The sequence below is a fragment of the Arachis ipaensis genome, chromosome B02 (assembly GCF_000816755.2).
Source record: "Arachis ipaensis cultivar K30076 chromosome B02, Araip1.1, whole genome shotgun sequence".
NCBI lineage: Eukaryota > Viridiplantae > Streptophyta > Magnoliopsida > Fabales > Fabaceae > Arachis > Arachis ipaensis.
In genome coordinates, this window is record NC_029786.2 from 89276111 (window position 1) to 89291481 (window position 15371).

A 15371-nucleotide genomic window follows, 5' to 3' on the forward strand; every position below is an offset into this window, starting at 1 on the left:
CCTTAAGAAAGTAAAGAAATAAAGCTAAGGCTTGAATTCATATATGTATATATATACACAATGTGACACCTACCTCCCCTTTTGCATTCATTAATAACGCTAATTATTATCATTCTTTGATTCCATTCATTCTTTTTGCCAAAGCCAAAAAGAGAACCGTGGATCATCGTAATCATGACACTTAAACCTGTCTAACGTGTCACATTTTTTCTAAAACATGATCATTAGCTCCTAACCGGCTTTGCATGTTTCATTTTTGAATAAAGAAAGAAAGAAAGAACCGAGAGAGAAGAGAGAAACCGTGAACTTCCTTGAGCTTTCGATTCCGATTTCTTGTAATCTGTAACTCTAAATAAAAATCTAATTCGATAAAAGTGTTCGTATTCTTCTCCTCTACATATTGGTGTTACTTTTGTCCGATAGAAATCGACGGTAACGTAGCTCTCCTGCCCCTTGAATTTGGTCAACTGAAATTTTAGGAGGCACAGATGATTTCTGATGCTTTCTTCTTCAGCTCGGTCAGAAAGTTTCGGTTTGAATTCATACGGAGGTAGGGGGTTTTATTTTGAAATTAACTGTTTTAAATTATGAATGCCACGGAAGTCTAGTGGATATTTGCAAATAATTTATGATTGCTTGCAATGACTGAATGATGAGTTTGAATTGAGGCTGTGCTTGATATTAGTTTTCTGGTTTTGATGGAGTTGTTGAAATTCTGATTTTGTGTGATTATGATGAATTGGTTGAGTTATGGCTATAAAAGGTGATTAAATTAGTGTTACTTGTTAAATTATAATATGATGAGTTAATTATTGAAGAAATTGCCATATTGATAATTGTTGAATGGAGTTGGATTTGAGTTTGGTTTGGAAGGTGATGAATTTGAGGGAGCCCGCATGGGTGGTGAAGTCCAATTTTTAAGAGGGATTCTGCCTAATTTTATGTAAAAGTAACCGAAAACGTGGTTTTATTTCAAAAATCTGATTTATAAATTTATTTTGAAACATTATTTTATAATGAAAAACATTTTATTTACATATTTTCTCATATTGAGAAACGGATTTTGTATTGAAAATTTGTTTTATTAGTATTGAATTGAGAGTTAGAAAAGGTTTTGACATTGGAACTAGTTGGATTTTCAGATTTATAAATATTTTGGATATTGGACTTGACCTGCTGGTTTATCGGAAGTAATCTGTGAGAATTGAAAATAGGTATTTAGTACTGAATTTGATTCGTTTGAGTTATCAAAATGTTTTTTGAGAATTAGAAATGGTTTATTAAGAAAAAGAAAGAATGAGAAAAGAACATGGCACGTGTGATTATGAAATGTTTAAAAGGTCACGAGAGGGTGACGGAAAGTAAATGGTTATGGTGCTTATGGGAAAATGTTAAGCTGTGGGCTTTATATGTGTATCATTGTGCGGGGACGCCCGTGTGTATGGAATGGCTTCCAGGAGAAAGTGGCACATGCTTCAGCTGGAGAATCAGCGCCTGCAAGTACTTGCAGAGGTCATGTTCGGCATACTTCAGATGGAGAATCAGCGCCTGCAAGAGGTTGAAACCTTGCAGAGGTTATGCCGCTGGAATGCCTTATCTGACTTGCGAGTCGGATTGCGTCGGGTGCGGGTCGAAACCGACAAATGAACTCATTACCTGCGATAGGACTAGATATGCATCATCATTGTTTGCACATTTGCATTTGATTGTGTTTGCTTATCTCGTCTTTCTGTGATTGTGCTGTTTGTCGTATTGCTATTTGTTTGTGTGTTGATCTGTTTTCTATGCTATTAGTTTGTGTATTGAGCTGACTGAGAATTGAGGTTGGGATTGAGATTTGTCTTAAGTTCGGAAAAAGAAAGTAATTAACTATATAAGGTAATAGTAAAAAGTATTTTCAAAAGGTTTGATAAGAATATAGTTTTATTGCGTAAAGTTAATTATTTGCACTTTATTTTATTACTTTTACGGCATTATCATTCCCTACTGAGAACTAGAGGTTTGTTCTCAACCCAAAATCTTCCACCCTTTCAGTGACACAGGTTCAGAGATTCTGTTTGAAGCTGCGGGTGATTATGAGTTTTATTTAAGTTAAGTTTACGTGTTGAGTTATTTTCATAGAATTTTCTCGCCTTTGTTATTTAAGATTTTATTTTATACAGAGGGATAGGAATTGTATCTGAGTTTCTTTTGGATTCTTTTGTTTAATATTTATTATTATTAATAATTATGTGATTAGTATTACTTGGGGATCTTTGATATTTGATTTTAATTAATAAAAGCAAACTTTTCAGGCATTTTCTTAAAAATTGAGACGCGATATCTAACTAAAGGCTCAATATTAAATAGTAAATAAGGAAAGTAGATTAGTAATACCTTATCTTTAGTATGATCATGACGTGCTAAAAGTTAAGGTGTTACATTATGGTATCAGAGCAGTTCATTCCAGTTAGAGCCTTGGGAATGGACTGACTATGCTTAATGCTTCACTGCATACTCTGAGTGTCTGTCATGCAATAGGACTTGTCTATATGATTTATTGATCTTAGGGTGATTCATAAAATTGAGAATTGGATTATTGGTACTTCTCTATATGTATACTTGTTCTATATCTTGGTGCTGAGTCTTATAAATATTCTCAATTTACTTACAGCTATGGTTTTTTTTTTAATGAGATTTTATTTTTCCAAAAAAATCATAGAGAATTACTGGATTAGGGTTGTAGATTTTTTAATTGAGTGATGAGTGTAAAGCTGAAGATAATGATGACAAAAGTACTTGGAATTTGGAAACATATATTTTAAGAGTGTTTTAAAAAAATTTGAGTTTGTAAATTGATAAAGATCATATAATTTTGGTGTATTTATTTATATTTTGTATTAACCTGACTAATTTTTAATAATCATACAACTCATACTAAAATAAAATAAGTGTTCATGGGAGCGTTTAGCCATATATTTCATGGTCCATTACCGGCGGTGGCAAGGACGAATAATATATATAATGTTAAGAGAAAAAACGATATATATAAAATTTATTTTTGATGTCCTACCAGTCGTATAATTATATCTATTTTTTTGGATGATTATTCACATCGTTAATATAAAAGATAGTGATTTTGTTGATGTAATATTATATAAGTGAATTCTACCCAACTTTTTCTAATAAAGAATAATAAAAGGGCTCAACACTAGAAAGGCGGCAACAGATGTAAAGAATTTATTTAAAAGAAAGGATCTCAGCAAGAAGGTAGCGACGGGCTCAGCAACGACAGTGATGAGCTTACCAGCGACGACGACAGAGTTGTGAAGGTAGACGGTGAGTGACGACAATGAGCTCAGTGGCAAGATGGCATGAGCTATGACGACAAAGAGAGTTGTGAGACAGTAAATCACTAATGTGAGACAAATCCTAGTCCTAATCCTGAACGAAACCCACCTCTATCTCGGGTTGGGTTATTATCCGTCCTGACCGAACAGGGACGGGTCGAGTACTTGCAGATTTTGGTGCTCCTGTAAAGTCTAACCAAACTACATATTGATACTCCATTTATTAATGAACAGCCACTAGCCACTGAATTACTACACACGTAAAACGAGATTCGAATTCCTAATACGTACTCACTAACGAGTGAGATGACCACTCAACAAATTTAGATTGATTAAGATAAATACTAATTATTTATAATATTAAAAATTTTTAAAATTTAATTTAATTATAACTTAATAAAATAGAATTAATATAATATTTTACCCTTCATCGAACACTTCCGTTCCCTTTATAGGTGCTCACCCATCGAAAAACACTTCCCTTCGAAGCTAAACTTTCCCAATTCTAATCCGAATCCTAATTAATCATTCTCCCCTTCTCCTTCAATCCTCCACCATCGATCTCCGATTCCAGCTCTGCAACCGCAAGCGGAGTTGTTCGTGATTCTCTCATTCGAGAGTTTCGATCGCAGAGGCTCGTCCAAATCCGAGTTCGCAGTTTCGCCTCCTTCACGTTCTTCCCCGAGTTGGGTCGGTTGTCGAAGCGCGACCGTCGGAAATTGTTGCTGTTCTTCCTGCTATCGATTCGACGATTGCATCGCTCAGCTCCTAATTGACGCTGTGCCGGTGCCACGGTGGTTTCTGTTTTCATAGAGGGCTTCGACGGAGATTCTTCTCTTGGATCGGTCGTATTCGGAATACTCTGATTTGTGATGGTTTTCATTGAGAGCGGCTGCAACGGAATCTGAATTAGCGGAGATTCTGAATGCGTAACGGAATTTTGTGAAGAACTTCAAGATTCCGCGTTGATTTTTGCTGGCAGAAGAGAATTCTAGTAGTGTTCGTGCTCTCAGCCTCAGCCTCGGCCTTGTGGGTTCGATTTGATCGATCTTAACCCTAGTAATTAGCAAGTGGGGAACAAAAACAGAGAAAAGAAGAAAAAAGAAATAGAGCTTTGGATATAGCATTGTACTGTTTGTTTTGTTTTGATTTATTTAATATCAAGGGCCATTCTAGTTTTGGGATTTCATAGGCCCTTTTAATTCATCGTTTATTTTTGTTATCATTGATCTTAATCTTTTTTTAAATAGAAAGAATAAATATACCATGGCGGTGTATTATAAATTTAAGAGTGCAAGAGATTATGATTCAATTCCCATGGACGGTACTTTCATCTCTGTTGGAACGTTAAAAGAAAAAATATTTGAATCCAAGCATTTAGGCAGGGGTACTGATTTTGATCTCGTGGTAACCAACGCCCAGACCAATGAAGGTTGGTTCTGAGACTTTTTAATTAAAACTATTGTAAAATTAATTGTAAAATTAAAATATGGAACTATTGCATTCTCTTTGCCTTTGAGAAAGGCTTTCGTGGTTAAACTCTCGGTGTTTATCATGTTCCTCTCAAAGTAAACATTTTTGTTAGTCTTGGCTTTCAGGAGTTCATGGTGTTGAAGTTGAGTTTGATGTTTTATTTTCATGCACTGACAGTGTTGTTTTACACTGATGTCCAATAAAAATCAGGGAATTGTTGTGTTTTGATTGACAGTTAAACAGGCAATTCTCATGAATTCTATTGGTTAATAAATATATAAGATTACACTGTCGCTACATGAGAATCACTTTACGATGAAATTCTTGGTTTTTGTAGTGTTTTTTTATTTGATCAACATTGGCCTCCACCTCTTCTATTGCAAAAATCAAACGAAAAGACAACGAGAGAATAGAAAACCCTCAAAGTTAAAATGCTTAGAATGTAGGCCAGGGTGTTGAGAATTTGAGTTCCAGTGAGGTTGTAAGCTAGTTGTAGGAATTACAAGCGCCCAAACCTTGCAGGATTTGCAGCATGGTAGTTAATATATATAATTGCCTTGATGAATGGCATATTCAGTGTTTTATAGCTGCTCTGTCTCTTTGGAATTTCAGAATATCTTGATGAAGCAATGCTGATTCCTAAAAATACCTCAGTGTTAATTCGTCGGGTTCCTGGTCCGCCACGTTTACCGATTGTTACTGAACTAGAGTATTATCTCTAACCTTTAATCTTATTACTGTTGTTGGTTTTTGGACTATTGTCATGCATCATGCATGTTGGTTCTTGAAATGGGCAGTCATGTGCTTGCTATTCTCATCTTGATACTTCACGTTGTAGTCACACAGTTTTCCCAAGAAACTACCCTTTTGATTTGTGAGAAAAATTCTGCGTTGAGTTGCTACTTTCCTTGGCTTTTGCAGGCAAAAAAAGGTGGAAAATACGGCTATGGAAGCCGAACCTGAAAGCAGCAGCTTACCAGCTGAAGATGCATCTGCTGTAAAATATGTAAGTCCCTTTTTGCTTTCCATGCGTTTTATTTAATAAACAATTCCACTTCATTCCTATTTTATTTACCTTCTCATAACATGACAGCCAGAAGATTCAGATTGGGATGAATTTGGAAATGATTTGTATGCGATTCCTGATGTACCACCCATTCAATCAAGTAACTTAATTCCTGAAGCTCCTCCAACCAACAAAGCTGATGAAGAAAGTAAGATAAAGGCTTTGATTGATACTCCTGCCTTGGATTGGCAACGGTGAGTAAACTATCCACTTTCCTTCAGTTGTCTTTCTTTATTCTTGGAATCAGCATAAAAAGGGATGATGACTGTAAATATGAATATGAATTACTAATAAGTAACTTCATATTCTCTTTCACCTGCAATAATATGGTCAATAATCTCTGGTGGAAAGGATTGCTCATTCTGGAATCAGCACCTGTACTAGAGGAGCAGTTGTTTCTTATTTACCATCATTCCTGCATAAGGATTTCTGCAGAAAATTTCATTTCACATACCAAATGTGCTTTGTTTTGGTGAAATCATTGTCACTCTAGACTTCGCCATATCTAAAGTTTCCTTTTGGCATGCAGTCCAGGATCGGACTTTGGTGCTGGTAGAGGTTTTGGAAGAGGTATGGGTGGACGGATGGGGGGTGGTCGTGGTTTTGGTGAGTCTCCTTTTCCTATTCTATACAAGTTTGAGTCACTGCCTGCTTTGAATACAGATTTTGATATTACTGTTCTAATGCTTATTCACGTACTGAGCAGGGCTGGAGCGGAAAACACCTCCCCAAGGCTATGTATGTCACAGGTGCAAGGTTCCTGGTATATCCTAGACTCTTATTATTATCAGGGAGAAAAAGGGGATCTAATCTGCTTAAATTGCTGGATGGCATTGTCGGTTATGCTTAGCTTACTTATTAAACTTTTTTTGTAGGCCATTTTATTCAGCACTGCCCTACAAACGGTGATCCAAATTATGACATCAAGAGAGTTAAACAACCTACTGGTATTCCGAGATCCATGCTGATGGTGAACCCACAAGGTTCCTATGCTCTACCAAATGGTTCAGTAGCTGTATTGAAGCCAAATGAGTGAGTACATGTTGGTTCTTCGTCTCCATTCTGTCATATGTAGGACTAATATTGTATTTCTCACCTAATCCTGCTAAACAGGGCTGCTTTTGAGAAAGAAATAGAAGGTTTACCTTCCACCACTCGTTCTGTTGGGGATCTACCACCTGAGCTTCACTGCCCCTTGTGCAATGATGTGATGAAAGATGCTATGCTGACAAGCAAGTGCTGTTTTAAAAGCTTTTGTGACAAATGTAGGTTTCTTTGTCTTCCTGAAGAAGTCCTGGTTCTTAGAATTTGAGTAAATACTTACGTTTTTAAGCTTATAATTCTTCATTAAGCAAGTAAAGAATGCTTTAGATGATATAATCTCTCCTCAGCATTTCTTCCCGATGTACAAACATCTCAGATGAAGTTTTGTAAATATCATTCTGAAAATTCTTTTCAGGTATTAGGGACTATATTATCTCCAAGTCCATGTGCATATGTGGTGCAACAAATATTCTTGCAGATGATCTTTTACCAAATAAGACCCTAAGAGATACTATTATTCGTATATTGGAGTCAGGCAATAGCAGTGCTGAAAATGCTGGGAGCACCTTTCAAGTTCAAGGTTATTGAAACAATTTATCATGTGAATCTTACGTGGACTTTATTTGGTTAAAAATTTATTGAAACTATCATGCAAATTGCAATTGTTTTCTCCTCCTTTCCAGATATGGAGTCTGCTCGTTGTCCACAACTGAAGCTTCCATCTCCAACCTCATCGGCTGCATCTAAGGGAGAACCAAAGGTTTCACTTGTTCGTGAAGGAATGACAAATGTACCGGAAACTGTTGATGATAAAAAAACAGTTTCTGCTCCAGCTCCATTGCAAACATCAGAGCAAGTGAAGCCCAGAATGCCTGATGTAAGTGAAGCTACACATGAGTCGACGAGTGTAAAGGAACCAGCCTCACAAGGGAGTGCTCAGTTGGTTGAGGAGGAAGTCCAGCAAAAAATGGTTTCTGCTGAGGCAGGTAATGTAGATTGCTCATGTCATTGTGTGTAAGACATATAATAATTTATTTTCTTTGATGACAATCTCATTTGTAGTTTCAAATTTCAACTTTGCAGGAAAGAAGAAAAAAAGGAAGAAAGTCCATTTGCCTGCAAATGGTAAATCGGCTCTCCTGCATTCGAATCTATATATTTATATTCAAATCTGGACATGTATCTGTAACTTTTCCTTTATATTATTAAACTTTGCAAACCGGATTGCTGCTTGAACATTCGGGGGAGGAGTACAATACAGAGGTCTTTTTTTTTTTTTACCTCTATTTATGTTATTTGTAACAATGTCAAATTATTTATCTCTTGCAGATTTTCAGTGGAAAACCCCACACGACCTTGGGGCTGAGAGCTACATGATGCCAATGGGCCCAGCACCTGGTTACAATTCATACTGGAATGGCATGCAACCTTGTATGGAAGGATTTATGGGACCATATGGTGGCCTGATGCAGATGATGGGTTATGGCCTGGGCCCCTTGGACATGCCATTTGCAGGTGGTCTGCCTCATGATCCATTTGGCATGCAGGGTTACATGATGCCTGTTGTTCCACCTCATAGGTATGTAGCTTTTTTTATTATCAAAATTTGTCTTGCATATTTAGATAATTACTATTTTAGAAAGCTAAATTATTGTTTAGGGATCTTGCTGCTGAGTATGGCATGGGGATGAATGTTCCACCTCCAGTTATGAGTAGAGAGGAGTTTGAAGCTCGGAAAGCTGATCGTTGGAGAAAGCGTGAAAATGAGAAACGGATTGATAGGTAAAACAGAATTACTCCTGGATGGCAATTCATTTTATTTTATATGTATATAATCAATTGACACCAGTGTCGATCTAAGTAAATATTCACTGTTCAACTTTTTATTCGTGTAATTTTTTAAAAAATCAACCATTGGATTAGAAACTTATATATTATAGATCATCTTAAAAATATTTTGTCAATCTAAAATCATTTGTTATATCTTTTATGCACTTGAAAATAATGTAATATGTTTGTTCAAAATATACATAGATAAAGAGGTCTTCAATTACATGTTTGTTAATGTTTGATTTTGGTAAAATGTGTTATAGATGATCTTTATTATTTGTTAGTGATCCAATAGTTGGATCGAAATATATATATATCCTATAAATAGTTATGAGCGCCACTCATTTTGTCAACTTCTCTAAAAATGATGGAAAAAGAATAGACTCTTTAACAAGAGAAAAAATCTTCTATGATGAATTCAATTATTGTTGGAACTCTCAAAATGAAGGGGAAAAAACCTAAGCAATGAAATTCTAAATAGGGCAGGAGTTCTAGATAAGGGATTTATGCCATTGGATATATTCCTCAAAAAATGAATTAGATTATGCAATGAAGAGACAAATAGTTATGATCACTGTAACTTTATTTAAACTGACACCTATGTCAACCCATATATATATATATGGAATTTAAACTTAACAGTGAAATGTCTGTTACCACTGAGTTATAACTGTTTTAGACATGATTGCTCGTCTATGTGATCTTCTGCATATTTCTTCTGTATTTTGACTCTGTTTTGTTTACGATTTAACATAATTTTACTTTCTAATAGTTATGATTTGTAGCGGGTACGGCTATCCTTTTTCCTGGGTTAATAAAGGACAAGGGTCGCATGTTAATTAGCAAAAGCTTTGGTTTACAAGATAATCTATTCTTTATCTACGTTGTCTATTGAATTTTTTGTTGCCAAATTTTCCAATGTTATTGTGGTTCTTGTTGCTTGTAATTTTATGTGGGTTATTTTCGAGGTATTTCTGTTTTGTTTATCATTGTTAATGAGTTTGTTTCTTTAATGAAATAGGGATTTCTCCAAAGATCGAGATTTTGGTAGGGAAGCGAGCAGTATTGGGGATGTTCCTATGAAATCAAAAACTGTATGTGCTTTTTGTTCTCTTATTTTGCCTTTATTTATCTGTGGACTTGTATGCAGCATTTACCTTTCTAGGTTTTTTCCACTAAATTTTGGTAGAAACTTGAACCTTGAGCTTGAACAGTAATTGCTTTAGATGATGCCATTCACTGTTTTGGCTTCTTAAATGATGATAGTAGTCTTTAGCAGTTAGTCTTGCTTGTTTTACAGAGTACTATTCTTGTTGGTCATAAATGGTTGAGGGAGCAGTGCCTACTCAGAACCATATATCTCTAATCAACAGCCACCGGTTGGTTTAAAGTTGATTAAAAGGGAATTGGTATAACTAGATTAGAGTTGCATTGCTGCACTTGGATGGTAACAATAATGTGATTAAATTTATATGCTCTCTCTAGGTTCAGAGTCTCTTTAGCGATCATTTATGGACTATTGTTTTTCGATATTCTTTGACTCATGATACCTTTAAATTTATGCCTTTTATCCTGGTTGTAAGGGTTCTGTTCATAATTGTTGTCCACTAATGAGGGCAGGGTATAGTGATTAAAATTTAACATTCCTAATTTTTGTCTATATGGTTTTAATAACTAATACATGGTCTGTACTGCATTATTTATTTTTCGAACATAAAACAAACTTGGGTCAGTATATTGTTGGTCTGTTTTGTGGCAGTTAAATGTTTTATTCGTCATTCTTGTCATGTCATAGATCTGCCTTTTGAGAGGTAAACTTCTAGTCTATATTAGTTGTAACAAGGGTAACAAGGATGAGTGTGCCACCTTGTGCGCCAAACAAAAACAAACACAAACTGCTCAAACTGTGTGTCCTAAAATTATGTGTTTTGAGCGAAAAAGAATATCATGTGAGTTGAAACTAGTGTGTTACTCATGTTTCACTTGCTTGATTCCTTTAAGTTCCAAGATGGAGTTAGTTAATATAAGCTGTTAGAATGAATAATTCTAATCTATCGTATGAGTTAGCTGCTTGAAATGTACAAAATGTGTACAAAATGTGTAGCAATGCTGGCAAAGATTGATTTTTGAATTACTAGAATGCACAATAGTGCTTTTAAAATGTTTAAACCTTATGCGCATGAAGTGGCTTTTGGAAAATGAATATGAAAGGGAGCTTTTAACGCTGTTCTCCAAGTCATTCTTGAGCTATCTTCCTTAATTGAATTTACTTGGGTGACCATATTTTTGTCCTGTGTTAGTGTTCCTTAATATATAGAAAGAAAACGTGATTGGTGTGGCTATGTTGCTTACATATTATTATTTATAATATTACTGTCGTTGGAAATTATCATGGAATATTGTGGTGTCAAGAGGAATGTCAAAAAATAATAATAATTAAAAAACTAAAACCGTACATGTTTCAAACAATAATTTTTGTTCTTTTTTTAATGCAGAAATCACTTCCAGCACCTCCAAGTAGTGAGTACCACCATCCCCAACCTCATTATCACCGTGCAGAACGTGTGTCACCTGAGGTGGAGCCTCCACGTCCTATCAAGAGAAAAGCTGACTACCATGTGGATCGGGATCGGGATCGGGAATGTGAACGTGACCATGATCGTGATCGTGACCAGAGGGACCACCATGATCGAGAAAGAGGCCATCACCACCATCGCCACCACCAGTCAGAATCCTCTTCCCGGATGTCATCTGAACCAGTGACCAAAATCTCACCATCATCTGCAGCTGCAGCTGCAGCAGACCGCAAGCAGAAGGCCAGTGTTTTCTCCCGCATAAACTTCCCCGCTGAAGAAGAAATGACCAAGAAGAGGAAGATATCTGCCTTTCACACAACTGAAGCTGCTTCAGCTGGTCCCCTGCCACATCTTCAGCACATCTCAAGGCAGCATCGACAGCCTACTATGAAGGCAGGAAGAGCAGCACGATTTCTGAATGAGTCCAGTGATGATGAGCGGCATTTCAAACGGAGGCCATCAAGGCACAAGTGTTCTTGTATGTGATAATAGTAATAAAATTCTAATTCACAATAATTTTGATGGCATTGCCAAAGAAATTATTGTGTAGTTAGTGTTTGCTATTTTATTGTGTATGATATGATAGGTGAAAATAAAAAACAAATGTAAAATATGTATTAATGTATATTTTGTTACTATTTTTTTTTACTCCTATTAGAACCCCCTCTTTTCATGTGTCAATTTGAGCCATCAATGAATTTATTTCCAGTTTTGGTCATAAAATTTGTGGAAACTATTGTGATAAGATCAAATTAGATGCCCATTAATATGGGCGGTTGAATTTTATTTTCAATCCTGAATGAAGTTGAAAAGTAAACTTCATACGCTTATAAATAGAGGAGCAATCTCAAGTATATTACACAGCAATAAAGCATTCCTCTCCTCTTTTACTATAACACTCTTCTTCTACATTGCTAATATTTCTCTCTCATTTAATATATAATAGTGAGATTGTTATTGGCTAATATTAATACTTGTGTTTTCTACTTTCACTTTTGTTTTATATTCATTATATCTTCTTTATTTATTTTACAACACGTTATCAGCACGAAGTTCTAACGAAATTTTAGGAAGACTCCAAGTAATAAATTTTTATTATGTTGAAACTCTCTCATCTTGAATTTAATGCTTTTGATATATCTGAAAATAATTATTTATCATGATGTTAAAATCCATCTTGATTTAATGGATCTTGAAGATACCATTAAGGCTGAAAATAATGCATCCCAGAAGGATAAAGGCAAAGCCATGATTTTTCTTCGTCGTCATGATGACGTATGATTGAAAAATGAATATCCCACATTAAAAGATCCTGCAGATCTGTGGAAAGGCCTTGAAAAAAGGTACAATCATCAAAAGACGGTGATACTTCCTCAAGCCCGATATGTTAGAGAAAATTTTTTCGACATTCCATGCTTCGAAAGTGCTCCTACAGCAGCAGTATCGAAAAAAATGATTAAAAAATATTTTGAGTTAATTTCTTACTTTCTTGTTGCTGAACGCAACAATGAGTTGCTCTTAAGAAATCATGAAGCGCGCCCAGATGGCGCCGCCCCATTTCCTGAAGCAAATGCGGCAAATTATAACCCTAGAAGAGGTAAATGACACGATTTTGATAACAAGAAAAATTATGGAAGGAAAAGAAATTATGCTCACAAGAAAAGATCTCACCAGAAGTGGGATAAAAAAAAAAAAGAAATAATGGGCAAAGTATATCAATTGATGATAAATGCTTCCGTTGTGGTGGAAATGGCCATTGGTCATGTACCTGTCGTACCCCAAGGCACTTAGTTGATCTTTATCAAGCATTCTTGAAAAAGGATGATAAAGGAAAGGAAACAAATTTTGTTTCAAATTATGAAAATTCCACCACTCATTATGATGTATCTAATTTCTTTAAGGATTCTAAAGGAGATATTGGCTATTTGATCAATGATGAAATAATTTAATATGTGTGTTTGTTAAGTATTCATGTAAATAATTTTACCGTACATGTACTTTTACTAATTTTATTATTATTATTATTTGTTTTTGAAAGAAAAATGGTAAGGACATATTCTGAAGATATTTGCCTTGCGGATAGTGTAAGTTCGCACGCTATTCTTAAAAGTGATATATATTTTACCAATCTTGTGCCAAAAGAAGAATATGTTAATACTATTATTGGCTCGGGCAATGTGATAGAAGGCTCCGGAAGAGCTATAATTTTGTTTCCTGGAGGAACAAAATTCATAATAAATAATGCACTATTGTCTACCAAGTCTCGAAGAATCTTGTTGAGCTTTAAAGATATTCGTCGAAATGGATATCATATTGAGACTATGAATGAGAGAAATCATGAGTACTTATGTATCACAACTCATGATTCAAATAAGAAAGTTATATTAGAAAAGTTGCCCTCACTTTCATCTGGGTTATATTATACCAAGATTAGTGCAATTGAATCACATGCCATTGTAAACCAGAAGTTTACTAGCCCAAATAAATTCATAAATTGGCATGATAGATTGGGTCATCCGGAAACAACTATGATGAGGAGAATTATTGAAAACTCTCATGGACATTCACTAAAGAACCAGAAGATTCTTAAAAGGATTTTGTTGTGCTGCATGTTCTCAGGGAAAGTTAATTTTAAGGCCATCACCAGTAAAGATTGGATTTGAGTCCCTTGAATTCCTAGAAAGGATTCAAGGTGATATATATATGGACCTATTCATCCACCATGTGGATCTTTAAGATATTTTATAGTCCTAATAGACACATCTTCGAGATGGTCATATGTGTGCTTATTGTCTTCTCGCAACCTGGCGTTTGCGAGATTACTGGCTCAAATTATTCGATTAAAAGCACAATTTCCAGAAAATCCAATCAAAGCAATTCGCCTTGATAATGCTGGTGAATTTACTTCCCAAGCTTTTGATGCTTATTGTATGGCTAATGGAATAAGTGTTGATGTCATTTTGATGAATCAAAATTTCCAACATTAGGGGGAGAGAATAAGCTTCCTGAAAAGGAACTTAATTGGAATGCATCATTGTTGATGCATTTAGATCCTCGATCAGGGCAATGCGAACTAGAAGTTCAAAAGATTATACATTTGTAAAGAATAGCAAATGAATTGCCTGATGCATTTTCTGATACAAAGAGGATAACCAAATCTTATATACCAGTGGAAAATGCCCCAATTCGAATTGATGTCTCAGTAGGACAAGTAGCCACTGAAGCAAACTCACGCCAGAAGCGTGGCAGGGCGGAAAATGACCCAATTCGAATTGATGTCCCAGTAGGACAAATAGCCACTGAAGCAAATACACGCCAGAAGCGTGGCAGACCTGTCGGTTCCAAAGATAAAAATTCTCGAAAGAGAAAAGAGGTAAATACGATTCCTGTTGAAAAAGACATTGTAAAGACACCTGCAGTTGTCCAAAATTCTGAAATAATTTTAACGCCAGAAGAAGTTCAGGTACCTGAAAATTGTGAAAATGACGAGATCTCGATAAATTATGTCTTTACAGGAAAGAAATGGGACCAAAATAAGACAATTGTCAATGAAATATTTGCATATAATGTGGCATTAAATATCATGCATGAAAGTAAGAATCTTGAGCCAAGATCAGTCGAAAAATGTCGACAAAGGAATGATTGGCCAAAATAGAAAGAAGTCATGAAGACTGAATTAGACTCACTTGCAAAACGTGAAGTCTTTGGACCTGTAATCTGTACACCTGAAGATGTAAAAACTGTTGGATACCGATGGGTATTTGTGAGAAAACGAAATGAGAAAAATGAAGTTGTGCGCTATAAAGCCCGACTTGTGGCACAAGGTTTTTCACAAAGGCCCGGTATAGATTATTGGATACCAATGGGTATTTGTGAGAAAACGAAATGAGAAAAATGAAGTTGTGTGCTATAAAGCCCGACTTGTGGCACAAGGTTTTTCACAAAGGCCCGGTATAGATTATGAAGAAACGTATTCTTCAATAGTGGATGCGATAACATTGCGTTATTTGGTCAGTTTATCTGCATATCATATACTGCATATGCATTTAATGG

The 15371-nt window shown here is 35.5% G+C and overlaps 1 protein-coding gene across 2 annotated transcripts; it reads left to right on the top strand.

The window, feature by feature from the left end:
* Positions 4565-11921, top strand: LOC107625652 (E3 ubiquitin ligase PQT3-like). 2 transcript variants are annotated; one of them, XM_021116121.1, is made up of 15 exons: positions 4565-4761; positions 5415-5511; positions 5724-5799; positions 5896-6062; positions 6398-6474; positions 6575-6631; positions 6744-6900; positions 6982-7133; positions 7328-7492; positions 7596-7898; positions 7996-8037; positions 8242-8491; positions 8572-8694; positions 9764-9836; positions 11238-11921. In XM_021116121.1, exons 1-15 carry the CDS (start codon positions 4596-4598, stop codon positions 11802-11804), a joined length of 2472 nt encoding a protein of 823 aa, XP_020971780.1. In that variant the 5' UTR covers positions 4565-4595; the 3' UTR covers positions 11805-11921. The 2 variants fall into 2 exon arrangements, with proteins under 2 accessions (XP_020971780.1, XP_016183835.1); XM_016328349.2 differs by having other exon boundaries at positions 5724-5808; positions 11238-11920.

Excerpts from the sequence above, each read along its gene's own strand:
- LOC107625652 (XM_016328349.2), top strand. The coding sequence starts at position 4,596 with ATGGCGGTGTATTATAAATTTAAGAGTGCAAGAGATTATGATTCAATT. Across the intron at positions 5,809-5,895 it reads ATGCATCTGCTGTAAAATAT|CCAGAAGATTCAGATTGGGA; the intron begins GTAAGTCCCTTT and ends ATAACATGACAG. Across the intron at positions 6,632-6,743 it reads TCACAGGTGCAAGGTTCCTG|GCCATTTTATTCAGCACTGC; the intron begins GTATATCCTAGA and ends CTTTTTTTGTAG.